General features: G+C 53.7%; 1 protein-coding gene across 1 annotated transcript in view; it reads right to left on the bottom strand.

Annotated features, from left to right (window-relative positions):
• Positions 1 to 26,512, bottom strand: part of PLXNA4 (plexin A4) — a 418,764-nt gene that overhangs the window by 34,487 nt on the left and 357,765 nt on the right. Inside the window, exons 15-24 of the mRNA XM_015588415.2 lie at positions 21,618 to 21,754; positions 20,327 to 20,491; positions 17,260 to 17,353; positions 16,492 to 16,731; positions 15,707 to 15,853; positions 14,778 to 15,012; positions 11,429 to 11,571; positions 5,162 to 5,430; positions 2,736 to 2,802; positions 1,828 to 1,974 (exon numbers count right to left, since the gene is read on the bottom strand). Coding sequence (XP_015443901.1) covers positions 1,828 to 1,974; positions 2,736 to 2,802; positions 5,162 to 5,430; positions 11,429 to 11,571; positions 14,778 to 15,012; positions 15,707 to 15,853; positions 16,492 to 16,731; positions 17,260 to 17,353; positions 20,327 to 20,491; positions 21,618 to 21,754 — 1,644 coding nt within the window. The remainder of the gene's footprint in view (positions 1 to 1,827; positions 1,975 to 2,735; positions 2,803 to 5,161; positions 5,431 to 11,428; positions 11,572 to 14,777; positions 15,013 to 15,706; positions 15,854 to 16,491; positions 16,732 to 17,259; positions 17,354 to 20,326; positions 20,492 to 21,617; positions 21,755 to 26,512) is intronic.

Genomic DNA, 26,512 nt, shown 5'->3' with positions numbered 1-26,512 from the left:
AGCATTGGGGCTACTCCCCCTTCCGCGTGTGGGAGTTTCCCTTCATAGGCCCTAAGGTGGCTGTTCAATCTCCCTGTCACCATTTCTTCTCTGGGAAAAAAGATTGCAATCTCCTTCCCCGTTCCTCACGATGCTTCTCTCCCTGATGCTTCCTCCTAATGGATGTGCTTCCCAGACCCCCTCCGATGTCCTCACGTGCTGAGTTGAGCTCATCGTGCTAACTATAGTTTGGTCTCTGGAATAAAGGATCTTGCCATCTGGGGACAGAGCACTGTTACCACTCATTGTGTTGGATGCAATATTTTGGGGAGCCCCTGACGAGATCGGAAAGAAAGGAAGTGGAGGGGAGAGATCAGGCAGGAGACGTTTTCAACAGGCGTTCTAGCTCATTAAGATATCTATTCCGGTCTCTATTTTAGGAAGGAATTTTTTTCCCTTTCCCGTTTTAATCAGAGCCTCTAATTCTCTCCTGTGGAGCAGACCATGCCTGCCAGGAAACAGGGGCCCCGGGCCCACACTATTCCTTCGAAGCCTCATCAACGGAACCCTCATCAATTGAACAAATTTTGGCAACTCTGCTAAGATGACTGTTGGGCTTCCCGGGGCCTCTGACGAGGGAGTGGCCTAGGTGCATCACGGTCACCTTCCCAGAGAGAAGGGACGACTTTGTTCGGAGGGGCAGAAGTGGTCTCCCCAGCGGGCGTCGGGGGCTGGGCTTCTCGCTGGCTCACTGCCCCAGCTTGGCCCTGCGTGCGGCAGCCTGGCGGACCGTGTGCCTCATCTTCCCATAGTGCATTTTAAATCTCATCTATTCTCTGTCCTCCCTTCTTGGGTGCCATTAAAGCATCGCCCCCAGCACTCGTCTTTTATTTTCTCACCCCATCCATCCACTTCCTCGCCCTTTTCCTAGAGAATGCCTGCTGGGAGATCGCGACTCTCCCCAAAATGCCTGAGAGTGAGCTCTGTGGCCTGGAGAGACAGCGGACAGGCACATGCGCCCCTGGGGGCCAGCAGCAGTGAGCGCTTACATTGGACTCAGTGCCTTGCACACCTATCCAAGTCCATCCCCTGTACAGCTCTGGGAGCTACGTACTATTGTCATCTCTGTCTTAGTAGGTCATATTATTCTCATTTTTTTTTCAGACAAAGAAACCCAAACTCAGGGAGATGAAGATTAAGATTAGCCCAAACCACCCAGCCGGTCAGACGTAGAGGGTCAGGGCTGCGATCCAAGTCTGCTTGCTTCCAAACCCCTTGTTCCTACATGCTGAGCTTTGCCGCCTCCTAGGGTGACAGTTTCTAACAGGAGAGGGGGGCTAGCCCTGACTGAGGGGATCCCCACGTTCCCTGAATGAACACTTTCATCATTAGGCCCTCCTGGCCTCATGTCTTCAGCTCGGGTCATGACCCTATTTGAACTACGACCAGTGGGCAGAGGTGGGCTTCAGAATCATGAGGACCTCTTTCTGGCTTCCTCTGCTTTGTGTCCCCCAGTTGCTATCTGCATGAAACTGTTCGCTCCCCACCCTGATGAGTAGGAGAACTGATGAGTAGGCGTCCATACAGTTGCCAGTAGAGGCGTAGGACCCCACAGTTTGGTTTGCTCAGATATGTCTGAGCTACCACTGGTCCCCAAATCCAGATGCCCTGGTCCGGTGGTAGAGAGGATGTCTGGGGTGACAGGCCCAGGTAGATGGACCCTCACAGAGGGCAAACCTGCAGAGGTGGCTTTTCAGCATATTCACCGTCCCCTCTGCTGGTCAGGGGCTGCGTGGGACCGAAGCCCACCACCCAGAGCCATAGGGAAGAGCTGCGAGGCTGGCTTACCAGGGTTTTGTAGTCGATCTGCTGGCGAATGAGCTTGTCCTCACTCAGGGAGTAGCGGGCCTCGCCCGTGATGGCGTCGATGGGCCCCTTCTCCATCTGCTGTTTGATGGCGCAGAACAGCGAGAACAGGGGCTCCCCGGCGCACTCCTGGACGGGGACAGGTGCTGTGCTGGGCGGGGCCCCAGACGAGCAGAGCCCAGCCTCCCCGGGGGCCCCGCTTCCCCAAAGGGCTGCCGTCTGCTCCTCTGTCTTGAGTCCTTCCTCCTGCTGCTGCCACCTGCTTACTCTCGGGTTTACAACTCCTTCCTTCAGATGTGCATCTTTCCTGGCTTTTCCGACCACAGCGCCCTCTCCCATCTGCCCTGTGCCACCACCAGCCTACAGCTCTCTCCTCTTCCTTGCCTCTCGCCCCCTCTCTGCTCCTGCTCCCCGCCTCGCCCCACCTTGCTGACCTCCGAGGTGTGAATTCTTTAGCAAACAAGTTACAAATTGGACTCTGGGCAGCTCTTCTGCCTTCCGGGCACATTGTCAGCTTCTGTGCCACCACAGGCAGCTTCTGTACCTGCCTGGGACCTTCATCGGCCTCAGTAAGTCTGGGGCTGGGAGAGGCAGAAGGAAAGTGGAGTGATAAGGGGTGAATTGTTTTTAGCCGGAGGGCTCACGCAGGAGCCTGTGTCTCAGCTTGGGACTTACTGTGAGGCTCCGTCTTCTGAGATGGTCAGGAGCCCGTTCCCTCAGTGACAAGGGGGAACTGCGTTTCTTGGTAGGGTTCTGAGAGCCTGGCCCTAGGGAGTGTGGACTTGAGGGCCATGGAGGGAAATGCGACAAGCTGGGGGGGAAGCAGGCTGGTGCCCAGGCTAGTGGAGAAACTGAGGCAAGGCCAGAGATACTCCCACAGCCAATCATACCTTGAGGAACTTGTAGAGCAGGAAGGTAAACCAATTGGTCAACATCTTCTCGGCCACCGACTCAGTTCTGTCACCCGTCACCGGGGGAACCAGCAGAGGAAGACAAAGACAGAAGCAGCTAGTCAGACCCCAGGACTGGGAAAGCAGGGGCAGAAGTCTGCATGGGTCTTACTGCATATATCTTTCAGGCCAAATCTTGAGATCCTACAGAGCATCTGAGTCCATGGATTCCTAGGCGCCCCACAGTGATAAGATAAGCCTACAAAGCTGAGAGATGACATGCTGGGTGTCAGGCTCCCGGGAGTTTCGGTGGGAAGGGGCGGGAGCAGTGCCATCCAACATCCATCGTCATCTCCGCGAGGATGGAGACACTCTCTGTGCGTGCAGTCCAGTATGGCCGCCACCAGCCACGTGTGCCTCTGAGCACTTGAAATGTGGCTAGTGTATCTGAGGAGCTGAATTTTTCATTTCCTTTACTTGAAAATAATTTAGATTTAAAAGGGGACGTGTGGCTTGTAGCTATCACATTGACCAGTACAGCATTAGAGAACTTGACAGTTCCTTTGGGTGAGGAAAAAAAAATGAAAAATCTGGGGAGATACTAATGTGGCAGGGGAAGGAGGGGAAGATGGCAGGAGATGTGGGTCACGGTAAAATGGCCAGAGAGATTCGACTGACCCCATCACCTACGTCGAAGACTCCCCCGCTGACAGCAGCATGGAGCTTTATACCTAGCGCACGCCAAGAAATGCCCAAACTGTCCTATTTCAAAGCCTTCCACATACTTCGGAGCTTCCCCTAGGAATCCTTCCAGTTTTTTTATCTGCAGTGACAGGACGTTTTTTCCTCGAGTCTAACTCGCGTCTTTCATGCTGCTGCCGAAGTTTATTTATTCTTTTACGTTGGAAGCGAAGACACTGTGGCAGGGTTTTCTGCCAAAGATCACGTTTGCTTGCATCCATTTAGAGCAAACAAACTATTTCCAACTTGCACGAAGCACGTGGCCAGCTCCAGAGAGAAACCAGCCCATCCAGGCATATTTAGGTAGCGCTGAAAGTGGCAGCTGCCCGAAGATCCTAATAACTAAAATCCCAAGGCAGCGGGGGAGCTGCCAGCACAAAATGAAGCTGAGAGAAGAGAAGGAAGACTATGGAAAGAAGCAGGTCAGCCGAGGGCAAGAGGAAAAGAAGATAAAGGAGGGCAGAAGGGAGAGAGCGAGTGGGAAACAGGAAGAGGAGACGCACGGATGCAGAGTGAGACCACGCCGGGCAAGTGCCCGTGGGAGCTCTGGCAGGCGGTGGCAACCCCAGAGTCATGCCGGTGGGTGGCTGCGTGGTGGCAGTAAAACAAAAATCAAAATGATCTACCTTGCTGTTCCCAAAGCTATGGGAGTGCTCCTACATGTAGCGACTTTTTGCAGCTGTGCAGGCGGACGCCCGTTGCACCAGGGGAAAGCCTGGAGGAAACACTCTGAAAGTCACATCTGGGCACTGGCCCAGGCGGGAGACCCAGAGACCAAGGATGGGAGGCAGATGGTACATGGTGGTCCAGGCCCAGAGCCTGGCCTGGGAGTTTGCCATCTTCATCTAGGGGAAGGCTGAAGACGCTGGAATGACAGCTTAGGGAAGGAATGGCCTCCCAGTAGGTGGAAAGGGCAAATGGCAGTGTGAGTAGAGTCAGAGAGTCTTTATTTCCTATAGGGCCGACGCCACGAGATCCGGTTACGTCTTCACGTGTGACCACTCAGGTGTCCACAGTGTCGAGGATGAGACATCCAACTGTGCCGAGTGGTGGACCCTAGACCGCGCAGAGACAGCGGGTGCCAGAAAATTCTTGTTCTGGTGCATCAGGCTAGTTGCCACTAAATTAGGGTTTTAAATCAAATACGGGCCGGACCAGTGCTTCTCAAACTTTAATATGCATTTGGATAACCTACATTTCTCATTAAGGTGCAGATTCTGCCCCAGGAGATGTGGGAAAGGACCTGAGATGCTGCATTTCCAACAAGCTCCCAGGCGATGCTTCTACTGCTGGTCCCAGACAGCAGTGAAAGTTGCACGGGGCTAACACTTCCGATCTTGAGATGGCGGGTGGGGTTCTAGAGGGGCCCTGGGCATCTCTCCTAATTCGAGTCCTGATTTGGATTAAGCCAGGGAATAGAAAAATGATCTGAAGATTCCACAAGAGAAGAATTCCAGCAACAAGGGTCAAAATCAGGGGCGTATAAAGGGCAGAGAGCAGATAGAAGGGCAGAAGAACAGTAACAGGTGAGCGGATGCCACAGCCAGTTACAGGCACCAACGTGATGGACGAGGTCTTCCAAGAATGCGCAGGGAGCCCCCAGCCTCTGGGGAGGTCAGTGTCCAACCTCGGGGAACTCGGCTGACCTGTGCCGCCCCCCTGCCACCCCTCGGTCCGCCTCTCACCTCCTGAGCAGCAGCTTGGGGTGGTTCTTGCTCTCCAGGTTCTTGTCGATGAGGTCGGCCAGCAGCTGCTTCAGCACGTCGGTAGCGTACTCCAGCTTGCTCTGCAGCACTGTCATGATGAGCGAGGCCACGTTGCCACGGTCACGCATGGAGAAGCTGCGCTGAGACTCGAGCGTGCGGATGAAGGACAGCAGGAACACCTTGTTGTTGATGAGCTGCGCAAAGAGCTTCAGGCCTTTCTCCACGCGCTCCTGTCGGTAGCCTGGAACCTGCAGAGGAGACCCGGGGGCGTCCTGACTGCCACCTGTGAGGATGAGGCCAGCCGGGCCCCAGTGACGCCCCTACGGGGTGGGCTGTGAGCACTGCTGACCATCCCGCCCCACCACTCACCTACTAGCCGGAGCCCACCTGGCTAATGCCATCAAGTCCTGATCTCGTGCCAGGTATCTATCTACTCAGTCTCTGTCACAGCCCACGGGTGGGTCACTGTCTCTAGTTTAGAGATGAGTCAAGTGAGGCACAGAGAGGACACTACTGTTAGTAATGGTGACACTGGGATCTGAAGCCACTTCTGCCAGCTCCATGGCCTAAGCTCTTTCCTGAGGGTGATGCAGAGTTGATGAGGGGCCCCCATGCCACAACCGAGCATCCTGTGGGAACTCTGGGCCCCTGTGGGAACTCCAGGCCGGGCTGCTGTAGGTTACACTCTGGCTGAGGGATCACCAGGCCTGAGCCATCTCTGGCCCTGTGGATCCTGTTGACAGATCAGTGGCCTCAGATCCAGGACTTTGGATTCCACATGGGCACTGATACTACCCCCCTGTGTAAGCCTGGAAAAGTCCCCTTGCTGCCCTGGGGGCCCAAGCTCATTCACCTAAATAAATGGGAAGATGAAGCCTAACTGTCTCGCAGGCACGCCCTAACTCTACCACCTGGTATTTTCTTAGAGACTCCTGAGACCCTGCCCCATCATGGAGAAGAGGAAGAAGAAGGTTTATCTTCCTGCCTGCATCCTCCGTTCATTTTGAGATCCGTGCATGGGTGCAAGGGTGCACCACCCACTCAGCAACCGCGAGCTGGCGATGGAGCCAGGCAGGGAGGGTGCATCTCTGAGCTGCACAAGGATGGCATGGCACAGGGAAGTGCGAGACATGCACCCAATGGCACTCTACACAGTCATGAGAATGGAGGACCCACTGCCGCTCACAGTAGTGGGAAGAATCTTGCAGGCGTCGAATGGGAAGAGTCATTTGGAAGAGGGTCTACCGTATAATACCATTAAAAGAAAGATTAAAAATTACAAAATGAATCCAGGGTGGTAGCAAAATGGTTTTTCTGGGGGGCGGTTGAGAGGGGAAAGGAAGGGGCTCATGGGGGCTTCTGGAGGGCTGCTGATGTTCTGCTTCTTGGTCTGGTACCGGCTGGACGGCCGTGTCCACTCAGGGAACAGGCACTGACCTGTGTCTGACAACGAGTGCGCTGCTCTGTATGAAAACTTCCATGAAAACAAGTTTGCTTAAACAGAGCCCAGCCTCTGCCCGAGAACGCGACAGTGGGGTGGGGTGCTGGGGGAGGCGGGGGGCATCCAAAGGAGATGCCATCGAGGCTGCATCTTGAGGGCTGTGTCTCCCCCGTGGGCTAGATGTGTCAGGTCTTCGGGAAGAAGTGTCACATATGTAGCAGTAGAGAACACAGTTGCAGAGTCAGTGATGCTTGGGTTAACTCTGTCACGGTCATTTACTAGCTGTAAGGCCCTGAATACACCAGTTTCTTCATCCACGAAGTGAAGGGATCGCAGCTAACCTGTATACAGATTTCACTTTGTGCTGAGCACGGTTCTGCAAGCTTTAGAAATACTGACCCATTTACTCCACGCGGCGCCCTGTGAGGTGAGCGCCATTATTGCCCAGGGCCCCATGAGGATAAGGAGCTTCCCCGAGACCCCAAGACGGAGAAATGTCGGAGCCAGGCTGTGAGCCCGGGCCGTTGGCGCCTGTCCTGCCGTCTCCTGGGGCTCCCGGGAGCGATAACGGCCGACGTGTGAAAAGCCTGCACTGCGCAGCCTGACACACAGTCAAGTGACTGAACGGCTGCAATTTTACCCCGCGTTACTCCAGAGGTTTCGAACTGGGGAAGACGGTGACAGACAGAGAGATCTGTGTTTGCCCAAGGTCCAAAAAGCTGACAGATGTGGAACGGGAACGCTTCTGCCACTCATTTAGTGAGCCCCCTGGGTTGTGGGCTCGGGGCGAGGTGCTGGCTAAAAGCAGAGAGCAGTCAGACCCGGGCCCTGCCTCTGGACGGCAGCCAGCAGGCCCTTTCGGTGGCAGGAGTCCCGTGGGTCCACCCCTGAACTCCGTGAGAAGCGCTCTCATTGGACCCTAGCTGCCTGTCACCAGGGGCTCCCACAGGTCAGGAAGCTGAGAGGAAACACACGTGGTTCTAGGTCAAGTCCATTTCCGTTTCCCACTCTGGGGCACTGGTACTGGGAAGGCAGTGTCAGCATGCAGGTCTCAGGAGAGATGAGAACTTGGCAGAGCCAGGGCCCCCTGAAGCTCATCCTGGGGAACCCTTCGTTCCCCCGGGTGGGGGCAGCCTCAGCGTGCCTCCTGCCTGCCCCTACGCCATTCCCCAATCCCCGGGGGCTGACGAGAAAAGGACAAGGGAGACTGGCAGCCTCACCTCGCCATCAGCCCAGCCTCCATCCGCCCAGCTGTCTGTCTCCCACTGATCTCCCTCCCACCTGTGACCACCCCGTCACACATGTACACACGTTTTACTTCCTCTGTCCTTCAAACCCCTCAGATCGGCACCTGCACAACTTGTCACTAATGTCATTTCTTGGGCACCCACCACGTGCAATGAGCAGTGTTGGCACAATGCATTCATTGTTCCGACTAAGTCTTCTAATGACTTTGCAAGGGATAGTGTACCGTCTTAACGGTCACATTAACTCTTGCAGGGTCATTAGACGCTATCATAGTTGTCCCAAGGCCAGCTGGCTGGTGCTGGATTTCTAAACCCAAGCTTGTTTGGCTCCTGATTCTCCTTCCATTCTCCATATCCTTGGCCATGTCCAGTCCTACCCCAGGCCTTGGGGGTGACTGGAAGCCAGCTCTGAGTCCTCCCTGCAGCCTCCCGTGCAAGGCCGCCCCGCAGCTCAGGATGGCCATCGAGGGCAGAGGAGCCACGAGCTGGTCTGGCGTTGAGGCCACGTGGAGACAAGGAAGAGGATACAGGGCCAGCCAGATGGCACGCCTGGCGTGAGGATGGGCTCCTGACTTCCTTCTGGGCAGCAAGGCCTGGGGCCCTGGGCAGGAAGGGTTAGCAAAGCCACCTGTGGAGAAAGAGCATCTCGGACAGTAGCCTGGGGTTTGGACTCAGAGAGACGAACTGGCTTGTTCCTGGAGGAAAGCTTGTCACCTCTGGGCTCTATTCCCTCATCTATAAAATGAGAATACGAGTGCCTGTGTCATAATGTTTTATGGACATTCAATAAGATAATGTATGTAAAGTGCTTGGCACATGCAGCGAGCACTTAAACAGCAGTTTTATTACCTGCCTCTCCTACTTCGCTGACTGCTTTTCACGGGTCCCTTTTGCCCAAGGGTTTCCCAGATAACTAACGCACCGGAGCAGCATCATGGGTGCAGAAGGTAGGGATCTCTCCCTATTTTATGAAGGGGGAGGCGGAAGTGAAGTATCTTGGTAAAGAGTACCCAGAACAATTCCCCTTTGTAACTTGCCACCCTGCCTCCTACGCAAATGCCGCTGTGAAACAGGACTTTCTTTATTCACCAGATGGTTCGATAATTTAGTTGAAGTCTGTGAGTATAAAACTGGATAGTAAATTTTAATTGTAACCCAATAAGGTAGAGTTGAGACGGCGACGATAGGTTGAAAATGGGGTGTGCGGTTACTGTTTGCTTTCTGTTTTTAAAGGATCAGTGTGTGACCAATGCCTGGGCAGCCGCTTCCCCAAATGACTTGACTTCACCCAGACGATCCCAAAGGGCCTGATGGCCTACTTCCCAGGACAGCCTGAAGCCAGAGGACACTTCCTTCTTCCTACGCATCCACCACTCATGTCCAGCCGGTGGGCAGGTATCCCAGCGGCTGACAAGGTCGGGGAACACTGCTTTAGATTAGTCGGTGGCTTCCCTCACAGAGCCAACAGGGAGAAACTATTCTGGTGGTGAAGAGGGGTCAGAAAAAAATGAGGCCATGATGATCCACACGAGATCCCTGGATCTCGCCTAGAAAGCTGCGTCTCACATACCCCAGGCTAATGTGGGAGAGTAAAAGTTGATTTCCGTCTGCAAGCAATTAATTAGTGAGTTTAATGGAAATGAAAAACTTGTACGTTCTGGCTATATACCCAAAGATTGAAAGCAAAGACTGAAAGCAGGGTCTCGAAGAGATATCTGTCTGTGCACCCGTGTTCACGGCAGCGTTGTTCACAGCAGCCCAAAGCGCCCATTGAGGGATGAGTGGATAAACAAAATGTGGTACATACACACAATGGACTATCATCCAGCCTTAAAAAGGAAAAAAATTCTGTCACATGCTACGAGATGGGTGAACCCTGAAGACACTTTGCTGAGTGAAATAAACCAGTCACGAAAGGATAAATACTGTATGATTCCACTCATATGAGGTACCCAGAGTAGTCACATTCATGGAGACAGAAGGTGGATGGTGGGTGCCAGGAGCTGGGGGAAGGGAAATGGGGTGTGATCACTTAACGGGGACAGTTTCAGCTGAGGAAGATGCAAAAGTTCTCGAGATGGATGGTGGTGATGGCTGCACAGCCATGTAAATATACTTCATGGCATTGAGCTGTATTACTTAAAAATGGTTGAGATTTTATATTATGTATTTTTTACCACAATTAAAAACCAAAGCTGTATGACCTGCTTGATTCAAAGCCCATGCCTGACAATTCGCCATCTCCTGGGCTCCAACTCAGGGAAAATGGTTAAGCTGGCTGTTAACTCCTTCGTGGCCAGAGGCTTGGATCAGAAAGTCTCTCCTTGTGCTTAAAGGCAAGGAAAAGAGAGAGTACACAGACTTAAGGGGAAATTTTAAGGGGCCAGGCAAGGAATAAGGCAATGGTAGGACATGATGTGATTTATAACGGGGTCCAGAGGGACATAAGTTCCCACACAGGTACTCAGCCTCTACATCCCTTTGCAAGACCCATGTAGCCATCCCGCAAAACTGCGTGACCCCTGAGCGATGGGTCCCAATGCGAATCTTAGAACTAGTCTTATTTTCTGTTGCTGCTTTGGCCACAATCTTCCATCTATCTTAATAAGTATGCAAAGCCATAAGGAATGACGCTGACAGAGCACCTCAGACGTCAAACGCACAGGCTTGTGTTGGGAGGGTGGGCTCTGAAGTCTAACCGCCCGTACTCCCATGTTGGCCCGCTCCCTCCCGGCTGTGTGGCCCCAGCATTCTCTGTGCCCTTAGCTCTGTCTCCCGCAAAAGGCGTGTACCTACTTCAGAGGGCTCTTAGGAGGCTAAATGAATGCATGCCTGTAAATTGCTTAAGACCGGGCCGAGATATTCGTCAGTGGTCAGCTAGTAGCGATTATGCCTGATGATTATGATTTTGCCCTGGTTTCCTCATTTATATTTTTCGCTTTTCTCTGGCATTTATCTTTATAAGTCATCTTAAATCCCTTTCGGAATGAAGCATAATATGAATATATGCATAAGCCAGGTCCTATGCGAGACGGTAAAAGGGATACAATGATCAAAAGATGAGGTCGCTGCCGGGACGAAAGACAGTTAAGTTCTTATCAGTCATATTCCCACTTCCCTTCCCAGGGCATCGCTGATCTTTTCCATATAGATTTATTGAGCACCAGCTAAGTGGTGAAATCCTTATGTTGTGGTTTCTTAACCATGGGTCCATGAGCTCCCAGCATTCGTCTGTCACACTTCTTATTTCTGTGTATGAGCACAGTTTTTCTGCGGAGAGGGTCTTCAACCTCCATTCAGTTCTCAAGGGATCTATGACCCCCCTCAGTCCCAAAGCCCTACTCTCGTCTCTGCTCTGAGATCCCCTGGTTTGGCCCCACCTCCTCCGGAGGGACTGGCTGACAGCGACAACTGGGGGGACCTTGGGCAACTCGCATCCCCTTCCTGACCTCTGCCTTCTCACCTCTGAATAAGGCGGCTGACATAAAGGTCACCAACGTCTTTCTCTGCGCTAGCACCGTGATGAGGAAGGGCTTGGCCACGGGCACGGCTTCTCACCTCGAGGTCCCGGAGGACAGGATGGTCTTCAATTCCCGGGAACAGGACCCGCATGGTGTAGGTTCTATAGTCCAGGAAGGGAATCCCGGCTCCGTCCAGGTCACTGGTCAACTCGTGGATGTCCGTCTGCAGCTCGGCAAAGGCTGGCACAAAGAGAAGCCCATGAGACGGCTGGCTGGGGCAGGCCCAAGAGCTACCCTGACTCAGAAGGCTCAGAACCCGCATCCAGGCTTCTAGCAGACATAAGCAATGGACTGTGGATGTGCAAAAATAAGAAGGGGGGATGTTTCAAGTAGCTGGGGTGAACGACACAGGCATGGAAGAAAGATGCAGCACAAGGAAGCTTGTTTGGGGCCAAATTCCTTCCAAAGCATGGAGGGTGGGGTGGGGTGGGGTGGGGTAAGCCATTCACAGATCTGTGCTACTGCTGGGGCCAGGAGCACCTCCCCATCTGAAAGTGAAGGGCTTTGGTTTGCAAAATGTGTGCGGGGGCAGGGGATTGTAGAGGAAGAGGGGAAAGGAAAGGAGAGATTTGGATGATGAAGGGTCCATTTCCGATCCTGTGTGTTATGATGGGTTTCCTTATAAGAGTTAAGAACAACTTCATCTGAAGTCCCATTTCTGGGCCATGCAGCTCACCAGAGCCATCAAACCACCAAATGGGGCCAGATGGAGGCTCTGCCACACTAATATATTAGTGTGTATAAACACACAGGGTAAATCTTTGTCCTTCCTTCTGCAAGGTGATGCTATTCAGTGGTGAACTATGAGCTGTGCGTGGGCACCACTGTCTATGGAGGCAGCTCAGATCTCCATATGGTCACTGAGTTGCAAGATCCCCCAGTCCAGGGAAAGTCCAGTGCACGAGCCGAGGTTGTTACACAGCCCCAAATCTGTGGTCACACCTTGTCACGGGCATGGCACTTCTCCCGGGACACACTCTGCCATGGAAGGTAGTCAGAGGCAATGCACCCAACCCTTCCCTGCTCTGCCTTCCTCCTTAGCACATGTACATGTATGCAGACACCAATGCATGCGCACACGAACACATGCACGTATGCATTCATGCACACACACGCACACACACACGAGAACCAATTAACACGTGTTGGCAAAGAAGAACAGCCAGTAGATGTTAACTGAACAATACTTCTTTCTATTTATATAAACACAAGAATAGGAAAAAAAAAACTTTATAAGCTCTGAAAAGATTCGCAAGCCCTGTATGGCTCTAGAAAAGCCCTCAAAAAGCAAGCCCTTTGTCTAGTGGGCTCTGGTGATCCCAGGAACACAACATGGACCCACAAGCCCTCTCCGCAGGGCCCGACTGCACTGTGCAGTGCTGACTTCGGGGCTGGGGTCTTCGGTTTCTGGTGTGAAAATACCAGTGCTTCTTATCTGACAGAAGAATAAGGATGCCACCTGGACCACAGAGAGGCTACTGTGGCCTGTCCTGCTGCTCTCTTCCTGTGCCCCAAAATTCCACTCTGGTCACACTGACACTGGGGGTCCTTGTCAAGGGAAGCGACTCTGAAGGCAGAGCAACCCCAACGTATCCAAGCGGAACTTACATCGATGTGTGTGCACATGCGTGTACGAAAGCAGAGTCGGAAAGCCTTTTTGGCAAGGACTGTCACCAAAATCCCTGATGAACATACGTGCGTTTGTGGGAGTGCTTGGGAATGTGTGCACGAGCATGAGTGTGAGTGTGTATGTGTGAGTGTACGCACGTGAGTATGTGAGGGATCATCTGAGTGCGTGTCAGTGTTTGTGAGCGTGTATGCACACACGTGCACGTATGGGTGTATGTTTATCTATCGGAAGGTCAGGCCCGTGAAGGGCCCAGGGTGGGTCTCTGCTGAGTTTGTGTGTGGGCTACTTCCTGGCTCACTATCAAGTCTTCAGGACGTCACCTTCCCTGGACCCAAGCTGCCCGGCAGAGGTTCAAGAGCCAGCCTCCCACACCCCTGGAAAATACTTTTATGGTGAATCCAGCGTGTGTGTTGCTCTACGTGTCGCTCTTCCCACCTGTGTGGGATGGCTCTGTGCAGGAAGCCATGGCCCTCTCCCTCACCTGGTGCCTGTACTGACACTCGGCTGGCCTCCCTGTCTGACTGCTAATTCCTTCCCCTCTGGAACCTCTGAGAGGAACCTGGCTTCACAGTTCCCCTCACTGCCGCTCCCAGTTGGGGTGCTCAGCTGGTGGGGAACAGAGGGAGGGAGCTGGCTTTTTATCAGTCTGCAGCTTTCCTTCAAGTCACCAAGCGCCTCCAACATTCAAAGCCTCGTGCCTGCCGCACATAAAAGAGATTCTAATCACTACACCTAATTAGAGGAAAGAGTACATTGTGGAGAAAAAAAAATTAAGCAGCGTAAATATAATAAAAGGTAGTAATTAACAGTCCCACAAGGCGGATGCTGCGTTGACAGCTAAAGGAGGTAGAGAGGGGATGGAACGGACCCACCTCCCCATCAGAGAGAGTCGGGGCATCCCTGGTGGGGGTGGGAGAGCCCCAGGTACAGGCCAGATTTACTCCATGCATAAATCTACCGCAAAGAACCAGCTCGGCCCTCCTGGGTGACTCATGAAATGATATCCTGGGGGGTGACAAGAGTCTGACTCCTTAATTTCCTTCTTGGATTTTAGTGCAGCTGATTTCGCTTCATGGTGGGGTTGATAATTTTTTTTTAAAAATAGAAGCTGTGAAACAACTTTTCCTTCCAAATCTCAGATCAGCCCTACAGCCTTATCTTCCTCCTAAAGGACGAGAGCTGAACATTGCTTGAATGTGTCATGTCAAGACACCCCAAGGTCTCCCTGAGAGAGGAGCGTAACACCTACTCGGCCAAGATTTGGGGCTGAAAACTGGCTTAGTGGGATTTGAAATGAGCCCAGTCTGACTTGGGGAAAGAAGGCAGGGGGCATCTTGAGGAGGAGGGACCGCAGGCCTTAGCCTTATTTGGTCTCTCCCCAGTGAGGCCCGTAAGGATGTAGGTTTGGTCTGGGCACAGGCTCATTGACCAGAGTTAGAGGTTCTGCAGATGGACACCCAGCCCCCAGCACTGCTCACTGCTGCCCAGTGTGCTGCTTGTGTGTGAGACACACACGCACATGCATGCACACATGCACACGCATGCACACACACATGCACACATACACACATGCATGTGCTCACACTCACATGCACGCACACACATGCACACATGCATGTGCACACACTCACATGCGCGCACATATACGCACGCACATGCATGCACATGCATGCACACACATGCACATACATGCACATGCATGCACATGCACACCCAGCTTCCGGCATGGGGCTGTGGCCATCCGGCCACTCAGTACCTTCCTTGCACTCCAGGGCTACGCGGGACTCCAGGTTGTCCATTTGCATCTGCAGCCGCTTCAGGGTGAGGTCGCTTTCGCGGGACTTGCGTTTGTAGGCGATGAGCACGGCCACGATGAAGATGATGAGGAGGCCGCCTGCCACCGCAATGCTGACGATGGCGGGCAGGCTGAGTGGGCTATCCGGGGCGATGTACACCATCCCCGGCGAGTACTCCATGCCACCGACACGGGCCTGGGGACACAGCAGGCAAGAGGGAGCTGGGTGTGGGGACAGAGCATCCTAGGGAACAGCCCCAAGTCACCGATGAACTGGTGACCGAGGTCAGAAGAGGACGATGGCTCCAGGGAGCAGGACCATCCTCGGTTACAAAAGCCAATGAGAGGGCTGAGGGAGGAGGTCTGGCCAGCTCAGCGTGGGCCACCCCACAGGTGGAAAAGCCACACGTTCTCTCGTTCAGAAACTAACGTGGTCAACTTCACGAGGACACTGCAACGACTGGGATCTGAAAAGTCTGACATGTCATCAATGAGTAGCTCTCCGAAGAGTCATCCCACTTTAAGGGTGGATGACGGAGGCACCTGACATTATAGACCGCCCCAGGTCAACAGCGGCCCTTTCCTGGGAGGTCCTCTTGCCTACGATAGGTGATTTGGCAGATCATTGAATGTTCTGCGTTGCCCTCATTGTGGCACCAGCCAGCATGGAAGGAATAACGGTACAGAAAACAGAAGCTGGAAGTAAGACAGGGAGAAGGAGCTAGGGATGGGGAGTGGCTAGGAGGAAATAGGGAGTGGCCAGGATTCCCCGCCCCCCCTGCCCCTGCCCCGCTCCCAGGAAGCCCCGGTGGCTCAGGATGGAGCTGGACAGCTTGCGCCCAGCGGCCCCTCTGCTTGCTCCATCCAGGTTGGAGTCCCGCCAGCCTCACCATCACTTTGTGCCTCCCGATGAGGTTGGGGGACTCGCAGAGCAGCTGCACATCCGACACCGTCACGGTGCACGGCTTCTCCCCGACCAGCACCGTGTAGTTCAGCTTCACATTGCCCCCAGCCACGGGCGGGATCAGGTTCTTGCCCTGGGTGGACAGGAAAACCTCAGTTTCCACCCCAGAGTCAGGGCCAGAGCCACAGGTTGGGGGCTACATCCCCCCACCCAGAGGTCCCATCTTGTTGGTGAGCTGGTGGAGAAACCACCTTCTGTAAAAAGTCCAAAAAAATTCATAGCACATTCGTTATCATTCCCCTTTCCTCGGTGGAAAATTAATAACCAAGGCACTGTTTGAGCTTATCCCAAATGCAGCTTCAAATCCTTCTCAACACAGAGCCATAGTCAGTCACTACCAGTGATTCAAATTGTCATAACAGTTAAAATTAAAATTTGCTATCTATGCTCCAAAGAAACCCTATAGTGTAGTTTGCAAAGGGCTGCATCAGAGGAAGCAGTATGAGCCTTTGATCTGCCAGGTCCCGGACTCAGGGGACAAACCAAGCTTGGGAGTCAGGTGGCCAGGGTGGGTCAGACTTCCGTGGCCTGTGAAGAGAGTGTGCCTGTCAATACAAACTCAGAGAGACTCTGGGCTATAACGCAACCTCTGCTAGGGACTCCGGCCATGATATGTAGCAGGAGCTCATGGCTTCTGGCCTCTTTCCGTGCCTTGAAGAGACAGGCCCCCTGCCATGCAGTGGCCTCCTTTTGTTCTGCTAGCCTGTCTACCTTCAGGATGATGGGTGTGCCGGGCTTGAGCTCCAGGATTCCTGAGGGCCCAAAGGCCTCAAACACAGGGTTGGGATAGTAGGTGAAGTTAGTCTTGTTGAGGATGAGCAGGGACTGGACATTGTCTAGGATGAAGCCGAATTCCTCGGGTCTCTCTGTCAGGTCAGACTGGTGGTCAGGCCCCAGAGCGAGGGCCGGAGCCTGGCAGGTCATCTCAGTAGCGTTCAGAACCTCGCAGAGCTGTGGGAGAGCAGACAGGGAGGACCATGCTGCGTATCTCTGCACATACAAGGCCCCCCCACTGTACCCACTGGGTCACCTGTGGTACTGCCATATGGCACAGTATTGACATGGGACATTTATGCACAGGTCACAGGTCCTTTGCAGCCAGGGCAATAAGAAATAAGCTGGGCAACAAGAAGTAAGCTCTGCAGCTGGCACCAAGCTTCGTTTTGCCCATGATGGGTGTAGCAGTGATGAGGACATCTCTAAGCTAAGGAGCAGGGCTGGGGGTTGGAAGGATGGAGGAATAAGGGTGTAAAACCCCCAGACACACCAGAAGTGATTGCCCCTCCACGACTGTACCTCGAGGTGTGAATATGCCCTCACATCTACTCCTTATCCTGCCATCCCAGTGATCGGGGTGTCACACGAGACGGGCCATCGTTGTTTGGGGAGGGCCTTCCTCAGTACTTGGGGGCCCCACACCCTTTGAGGAAGCAACATGCTGAGTGGGCAGCCCCCATGACCCCGAAAGTCCAGACTCACATTGATGTGCTCCTTCCCTCCGTGCTTGGCACGGATCTGGGGGTTCTGTATGAGGTCCAGGTGAGTCCCCCACACGGCGATGGGTGTGTTCCCACTGGCCAGGAAGAAAGAAGGAGGCGTGTAAACATGAGGACAGGAATAGCAATGGCACTCGGCGATGACGATGATGATAATCAATCAGGCTGAGCTTGACATTAAAGACAACGAGAACCGGGAGGCATGACAGTGTTCGTGGGGACAATGATGACAAGCTGACTGAATAATAATAAGGATGGGCTCTCAGCAGTCAAGGCGAAGACAGTGATGACCAGATGTCCCTGACCATCTTGTGCAGAGCTATTTCAGAGCGGGGACACCCCATGGAGGCCGGGTCTGCAGCACAGCCTTCTTGGTGCCCCGAGGCCTCCTGATCCCAGCCAGCTGCTTCTGTGCAGCCCCCTGGTGTCTGCCTCCAGCCCTCACCAGTCTCAGGAAATTTGTCACACTGGCCTTAGTCACATTGCCCACCAGACCCTTCAGGGTCTGAGCACAGCCTCCTCGCTCCAAGTCAACCCTACCACAAATTTCCACCTTAGAGACTTCAGTCCCCTGAGACTGGGCAAGGCAGGGGCCCAGACACTCAGGCACCTCCTACTCTAAGGATGGAAATGTGAAATGCTCCTGGACCCAGCTCTCTGGTACCCTGGGGTGTCAGCCAGAGGCTGCTGACAAGGACGGATCAGGAGATCCACCTTTGTGTCCCGTTTCAAAGGAAACGTAAATGTCATTGTCCTACTTCAGGGCAGCCGAAAAGCTGACAGGGCCTGAGGGCTGCCACCCTGGGGACTCAGCGCAAGTCAGGAGGCATCTTCCTTACTTATCCACAGCCAAGGGAGCATTTTCGAGAAGAATCCTGCTCTCCGTAACAGTTCAGTAGCTACAAGCTTGGTGGGCACTGAATCCTGGACACCCACATTCATTTAGACCCCTTTCCATCCATCCTTCTTTACACTCAGTTACTTCCCTCCCTTCCTCTCGCCTCCACCTGCCCCCTCTCAGGCACACACACACATATTCACATGGACACACGCACACACACATGCACACACGCACATACACACTGGCGTACATGCACGCGGGAAGACTCCTGTGAAACTAAGAGGCCCTCCAGCCCGAGAATGAGCTTCTGATGGCCGGCTGTCTCCTGATCTCAATCATCAATTCGACATACACTTATCAAATGCCTCCCCACCGCTATTCCTTAGTAGCCCAGGCTGCTGTAAGCCGCACAGAGGCAAGCATTGTGCAGAATCCCACCCCGCCGCAGGCTTTGTTAACTGTACTGAGATGCTGGAGTCTCCGGCAGACCCAGAGTGTGTCTCCAGCTTCCCTCTTGATATGTGCACGACTCGGGGTCATCTGCTGAGCGCCAGGAAAGATGGCACCTCCATTTCTGTGATGGTGACGTGAGGAAGAATGGAGTTAAACCAGGCTGTGAATTTCTCGGGGAGTTGCCAACTTCCTGGACTCCCCAGCTCTGGGGGCGGCTTTTTCACAGGCTATTCCCCTCTCTGTGCCTTATATTCTTCATCTGCTTTAGGATTATGGTGAAAGCTTATGAGGTTTGGGCCTTAGAGAGTAACTAAGGACAACCAAATCTCACCCCAGGAAAGGCTGCCTTTCCTTGGGTGTAAGGCCAGGGGCAGCAAACTCTATAAAGGGCCAGAGAATAAGTATTTCAAGCTTCCTAGGCCATGTGGTCTGCCATCATCACTCAGCTCTGCTGACGAGGTGGGAAAGCAGCTGTAGGTAAAACATACGAATGAGCGCGGCTGCCTTCCAGGAACACGTTATTTACAAAAGCAGGCCGACAGCCAGATTTGGGCCCCAGGCTGGAGTTTGCTGACTCCTGGTTTAAAAGGTCGCTCCCTGGGTTGAACTCATCCCTGACCCCGGCCTCAGCTTGTGGAAACCATATATTCATGCTCTCCCCTCCCCTTGACCCCAGACCCAAGCTGAAGCAGACAGTGGGAAGGCTGAGGATCCAGGGGCTGGGAGGAGGAGGGAGCTGACCCAGCATGACATTATGCGTGGGCACCTCCCTTAATTCTCTCAGTGCCCTGAGAGGGAGTTAACTGATGGGAAACCCTGGACCCAGGGAGGTTAAGTAACCTTTAAGATCACGTGGCTGGTAAGCAGTGGAGCCGGGCTGAGCCCGCTCCTTCTGACTCCAAGCCTTCGTTCCATTCCCTACTCGGCCTGCGATGCGGCAGTTTTCTCGTTATCACCAGAGGCTTCGCTGCCAGGACGCCTTCTGCAGTGCCTTCGCCATGTTCGCCACAGCCTGGAAAAGCAGACTTGTGCTGCCTGCCTGCAGCTCCTTCCCTGAGGTGAGGCACCTCCACCTCAGGCCCTACCAAGCCCGTGTGGACGGGGTCCCTAGGAATCCAGAGTTTCCAAAGCCCCAAGTGAATCGCTCAAGAGGTGGAGACCCTGGAAGATTATGCAAACGACCCAACACAGCTTTTGAAGGGCTGACCCAGGAGCAGCGTGGCAGGGTCTTTCCGCATCAGCACACTGGCTCCCTCCAAATAGGAAACGTGTTCCGTGCACTTGTGTCGGGCACTGGGGAGGAGTCTGCAGAAGGACTAAGCGGGTAGGCAACTAGCGGTCACGGGCGCTAAGACAAAGGGCAGCGGGAGGCCAAGAAGTTGGATCTGATCTGACTCTTTCTCCTACGTTCCTCAGCAGGACTTGAGTTACTGCCCATACCTGTGAGGTTTAGGGGAGTGGGACTGACACCTCCCCCGGACAGTCACTGTGAGATGGGAACATGGCCTGCAAGTACATGACTAAGCCTCAAATTAGAGTCTGTGGGCTCTGACTGGTCAGAGCTTGGCCTCCAGGGCCGGGTCCTGCTCAGAGGTGCTCTCAGTGGAAGCGGGCAGCCAGGGCAGGAAGGTCTTCTGATGTAGGGGTTGCTTTTGGCCAACCCCAGTCCATCAGTCCCCACAGCAGGACTGGGCCCCCAGAGCTCTCCGTGGCTTTTGAGAGTTGAGGAAGGAAGGTGAGATTGGGCAGCTCTTACCTGACGATGCTCCACTCTGGCTCGATCCGCACGATGGTGGGGTCCTCCACGTACTGGAAGAACAGGTCCTGGTGGATCTTGGCCCTGTCCACCTGTACCGTCACCTTCATCTCCAGCACGTCATCTGAGGATGTGGTGTTGCAGACGATGTAGGAGGGAGAGCGCCTGAAGGGAGGGAAGGCAGGGAGCTGGGCTCCTGGGGCTCGAGGGGGAAACGGTGGTCCTGGCTCAGGGCCCTCACACCGCATCCCTGCCCGGCGGGCACCTCAGAGGCAGGGGTGGCACTGCCTCGGATACAATGACAAGTTCCTCCAAGCCCTCTCTGAGCCTGGGCCTCATCCTTGGGTCCTGTCTTCGGCTTGCCTAGCCCCATTCTTAGCAATAATCCTGTTAAATCAGTTTAGCAAGACTGTCCCCACCTGTGATCATGTCCCCACCCTGGCCGGCCTTCAGCTAGAATCCCGTTAAGTTGGTTTAGTAAGGATCACCCTACCCTTAGTACTTCCTCTCAGTCATTTTCTACCCGGTGACCCCTCTGTTTGCTGGGTGCAAATCCCCAGCTGTCTGCTGTATTTGGAGTTGAGTCCTAGCTCTCTTCTCTATTGTGACACCTACTATAACAGTCCTGAATATATTCTTTTTTCCCATGTTCACAAGTGTCACAATAAGTTTTTCTTTAACATTACTAATGCAAGGCCTGGCCTGGTCTGACTTCAGATCTGTCACAGCGCTCAGCGTGCCTCCCCCCTGGGAAAACCTCCTTCCACAGAACCTCATGTCTCCTGCCACATCTAGAATCCTTTACTAGACGCACCTCCCAGCTTCTTCCTGTCCCCCAGGCTCTCGGCTCCTGGAAGGCAGGCCCTTCTGGGGTTGGATAGTGGAACCCGGGGAGAGAAAGTTCGGCTGCCTTTGGAGAGTCAGTCTTAGCTAGCTGGGGCTGTTGTCCCCACCAGCTCCGGGCAGTCCCAGCTGACTGCAGCAGCCCAGGAAGAGGATCTAGATTCCCAACTACGTCCCATGGGACTCCGGGGCTCTGCACAGAGGGCGGTACAGGGCACCAAGGCGAAATGGTAGGCAGCAGTACGAGGGCCCCGTCAGGAAGGGTCTCTCCAGGCTGAGCCAAACCTCCGTAGCCAGGCGTGCCCAGAAGGCCCTCTCCCAAAGAGAACAGCCACTTTCCAGGGAAGAGGAAGCACTTCCAGAGGTGAGGAGGGCTGGGGGCGGTGGGGGAGGGCCTGATGCCTACCTGGTCCCGCCCCATGCTGCAGCCTGCCCTGTGGTGAGTTACCTGTGGAAGAGGCAGGGCTGCTTCCCGAACATCACCACCACATTGCTGCCCGCGTTCAGGTTGGTGCCCGTAATGGTCACCTGGGTGCCTCCGGACATGGGTCCCCGGCTGGGCTTCAGGTCCGAGAGAGTCAGCGTCTGTGCAGGAAAGGATCTGGCCTGACACAACCCTGACGGGCTGAGCGGGCTTCTGGGCGGGCCTGAGGCAGCACCGGTGCCAACTTCTGGAATCCTTATTAATGGTGGCCTCCCAGAGAGCCAGCCCGTTTTCTTACGCTTGTGTGGATTGGCACCATTCTGCCCCCTGGGAGTTTGCATCTTGATGATGATGATGATGATGATAATGTACTGCTATGTACTGACTTTTTAAGTGGCAGGCTATAAATTTTCATATATGTTAATAATTTAATATATAATGAATATATATAAGTAATTTAACTGCCTCTTCAATTTTACAAGGTAGGTATTATCTTACAGACGAGACTCAGAGACGTCAAGTAAGGGTTCCAACGTCACACAGCAGAAAAGTGACACAGGACTGAGATCTGACTCTAGGGCTCTGGCTTTTGAGCCCCTCTCCAGTTTCCAGTGTCATTTGATTTCGGAAGGTGATCTGCTCCTTCCAATGGCCTCTCAGAGAGCTGCCCAAAGCACCCAGGGGCCAGAGCGGTGGGACGTGAGTGCCCCAGGGAAATCCAGGAGAAGCAAAGAAGGGTCAGTGGATTGAGTGAGGAGTCATTGGGGAAAGCGAAGGGTGGTGGGGGTGAGGATTTGGAGTTGCAGGGCATTCTTTCATTAGCATTTTAATGGAAAAAACTTTCTGCAGTCCCAAGTGAGAAGTCTGTATCTGCATTTAAATGAAGATTTCTCCCTCTCCCATCCCCACTCCCTACCCCCTCCAAGAATTCTGCACTGAAAGTTGAACCCACTCGGCTCCTCCTCAGAGCCAGTAGGCAGCATCCCCACCGAGAGGCCTGATCGATGACACCTGAGAAGAGAAGCCTGCAGCCTGCGGCCTGGCATGCGCGTGCCCCATTCCGCGCAGGGCACATGCGCGGGGCGGGGGATGCGGGGGACACACGCCCACTGCTGCGCCCGGTGTCGCAGCCCACGGGTCCCTGCAGATCCTGGGCCTGGCAGCCTGGACACCCAGCCTTATTCTGGCTGTGCGACTGGCTCAGCCTGAGACCCAGACGGTATGAGGTGAGGTGAGGAAGAGCCTTTCTTTCTCAGCTCTGCCTGGGTCACGCTGTGTGCCTCGGGACAAGTCACTTAACCTCTCTGATCACAAAATCAGGGAGCCGGGTCAGAAAGTGGGTCTCTCAAAGCCACCTAACGTTCTGTAAGTGGTGTCTCCTCCCACAAGTGGTGTCTTTGCCGCCACTGTCTGTAAAGGGGGCGCTCTCAGACTTGAGTCCTACTGACCTCCCCAGAGAGAAAAGGGAAAGGGGTGTGTGTGTGTGCGCGTGTGTGTGCGCGCCCGCGTGCGTACTGAGGCAGGGACTGGGGGTGCTCAGGGATTTAGTTAAAACCAGGAACGTTAACATAGGCCGGGACAGAGGGCAACGGGAAAGGAGAACAGGTTCCCTGGCAGCCGTGGGGAGGGGTCTTAGAAGGCGTAGAAGCCTGTAACCCTTGCTAGCTTTGCCCTGAAACTCCTATCGGCGTTGGCTGGTGTGTGTGTGTGTGTGTTGAGGTCGGAGAGAAAATGCTGTGGAGACCTGTTTTAAAGTCGTGCAAAAGTATTAATTATTCAAGGCATGCTTCATAAATATTTCACGGTGGGTTTGCACGGGAAATCAGATCCTACCTTATTTGCCACCTCTTCACGTGGCTCCAAGGATGGAGGTAGAGGGAAGGGAAAAGCACTGCCTCCAGGGAGATATCTAGGGACAGAACTGGTGACAAGGCCAAGACGCATCACAGACTCTGGCCTGATTTGTGGAAGGAAACTGAGGGATACCCGAACCTTGCCCCCAACCTTGGTCCCGCGAAGGGGCTTTCCAGCATGCCCCAGGTCCTAAGAGGCACCCTCAAAAATGGGCTCCCCAGATGCATCAGGACTCCAGAGAAACTGTGGGCTTTTGGGTGGGGCCCAGACTGTCCTACCTGCAGCTGCCTAGGACAGCCAGAAGGCAATGAGGGCTCTGCGGTGCGGGCATGCGTGAGAGGGTCATTCTGCCCCTTCACGACTTCCTGGTGAGACTCATGGGGACCTCTGCCCTTCCTTCCCACTCGGAACCCCTTGGAGCTCTGTGGGGAGAGCCTCAGTGACTGAGCCCTTAAATGCAGTTTGGGGTCTGGGAGGTGACTGGGGTCCTTCCTACCATTCATTCTCCCTCAAATTCTTCCCGAGTGGACACGTAGCAAGCACCGGGACACTTCTTCAGAGATGCCGCTCGATAGAAAAGCAACACAAATCTGAGTCCCAGGGACTCACCGAACCAATGCATTTTTGCCTTGTGGGAACAACTCTGCTTGACCTCCCCACCCCCACCCCCACCCCCGTCAGCCTCCTCCTCTCCCTCCCTTCTGCTCCCATCTTTTGGTGCACTTCTGTGTCACACCTCATCCCAGGAGCAGCCTCCTACTCCTTAAGATCCACATAGAAAACTGTTTTCTGCCTTTCCACCGGCTCCTCCCATGAAGCCTCGCTTAATACCCTACATTCAGCCACGCCCTGCCCTGGGCAGAAACAATCCTGCAGGCAAGACCCGCCTTCTTTGAGAGCAGAAGGGGCTTTGAATATCTACCACAGGGTGTAAGAATTAAGCCTGGGAGCCGATATCAGCAGGTACATGGTAGCCACTCAATAAACGTCATTACTTCTAAGCCAGTGGACCTCAGCCCAGGCTGCAAATAGAATCTCCTGGGGAGCTCTGCACCCCACCTGTTGGGTGTGATTTGGCTCAAGGAGGGCTCCAGAGCATTTTGCTTCAAGCCCCTCAAGATATTCCAGCGTGCAGGCAGGTTCGGAACTGCCTCAGCACCACGGGGGCTAGGAAAGGAAGCAACAAACTGAGCTTCGTCTCCCGAGACCAACTGGTCTGACAGGAGCAAGGCCATCAGGAGGCAAAGCCCAGTGCCAATGCAGGCAGATGCCATAGATCTCACATAAGCGGGAGCAGGGCCGCCCTGGGGAGAAGGCTGGGGAGTCAGTCGTCAGCAGGGTTTGGAAGAATGGGAAGACATGGCTTATGGCAATGAGGGGAGGAGGCAGAGAAGGAAAGGAGGCCACACAAAGGCTGGAACAATAGGACTGGATGGGCAGGGCAGGCCACACCAAGGAACTTGGACAACAGCTAGAGGCAGTGGGCCCCCTGGGCAATTCTGGAGGTGGAGGCTGACATGATGAAAACGATATCCCGCGATTGGTGGGTGGATTAGAATGGGTTCAGACCAAAGGCGAGGATCGAAGGAGACCGTTAAGGTGGTCCACACAACGGAAAAGCAAAACTCCAGGACATAGTAATGGAGGACAATTAGGGGAAACTGAGGCGCAGTCTACCAAGATTGTGGGTCTGGGTGACAGGCCTCTGACGAATGGACAAGTGGGTGGGAGGTACTGTTTTGGGGAGCTGGCAGCCTGGGTGGGTCATGTGGAGGTGACGGCAGAACATCGGGGGGCATTGCCCTTTGAGGTGAGAGGGACAGCTAAGGCCCAAAGGAAACATCTGCTTAGTGAGGTGGTGGCTGCTCCTAGTACTATCCACTTCGTCATTGCCATGGGACCGCAGGATAAAATCTGTTCCTGGCATTTGACTGGCCAAGGAGGTCCAGTGCTTAATTTGGCCATGCAGTGTGGTCTGCCTTTTGCCATAGCTGCCAGGCAATTTCAGAGCCCAATTTTAGCATGTCAGACCACACCGCTCACCACTCATATACCTGGTGAGTGTTGTTTCTGTCTCCCTGTCTCAGTCTCTCTTTCTCTCTCTCTCTCTCATTCTCTCAGCTCTCTGGAATAACAATTTATGTATATATAAATATATATGCAATGTACAATATATGTGTATACTCTATAAATATGTGCGCATCTATCACTAATTGTCCCAAGGTATGTTCCGTTTAACTTAAAAATTCTCTCATACCTTTCCAGAAGAAGATAGGGGTACAAATTCTAAAAAATAGGTAAAACTACACATCCATTCAATCCATTACATACGCGTTTTCTTTTGTCTTAGTTCCTGTGTGTGTTCAGTGACAGCCAGCTGTGCTTATAAAGTCAGCTGGTTTTCAAAGAGTAGCGTTAGGGGAGTGGAGAGGAAAGGGCCCAGGCAGGAAGACGCGTCTGAAGCACAGTCCTCCGAGGTCGGCCCCGTCACATTCATGTCTGTGTGCAAGTCCTCCATCTTATCGCTCCTTCTAGACTGTGGGCCTCCTGAGGGAGGGGCCGTCTGGGGTCCGATTCATCATGGTGACACCAACGGGCCAGGGCCATCCAATTATACTATAAAATGCAGCCAATTAAGCAAGTATTTATTAAATAATCCGGTGAGAGGTATTGTGCAAGTGATCAATGGTTGTCAGTTGAACAGAGAAAGAGGAGGAGGAAGGCAGAAGATCTAGACTGTGGGCCTCCTGAGGGAGGGGCCGTCTGGGGTCCGATTCATCATGGTGACACCAACGGGCCAGGGCCATCCAATTATACTATAAAATGCAGCCAATTAAGCAAGTATTTATTAAATAATCCGGTGAGAGGTATTGTGCAAGTGATCAATGGTTGTCAGTTGAACAGAGAAAGAGGAGGAGGAAGGCAGAAGAAAACGAAGGAAGGAAGGAAGGAAGGAAGGAAGGAAGGAAGGAAGAAGGGAGGGAGGGAAGGAAGGAAGGAAGGAAGGAAGGAAGGAAGGAAGGAAGGAAGGAAGGAAGGAAGGAAGCAGGGAGGAAGGGAAGGAC

This window comes from Pteropus alecto, unplaced genomic scaffold (assembly GCF_000325575.1).
Source record: "Pteropus alecto unplaced genomic scaffold, ASM32557v1 scaffold22, whole genome shotgun sequence".
Taxonomy (NCBI): Eukaryota; Metazoa; Chordata; class Mammalia; order Chiroptera; family Pteropodidae; genus Pteropus; species Pteropus alecto.
The sequence above is the reverse complement of the archived record's forward strand: the minus strand, read 5'-3'. Positions and strand labels throughout refer to the sequence as shown.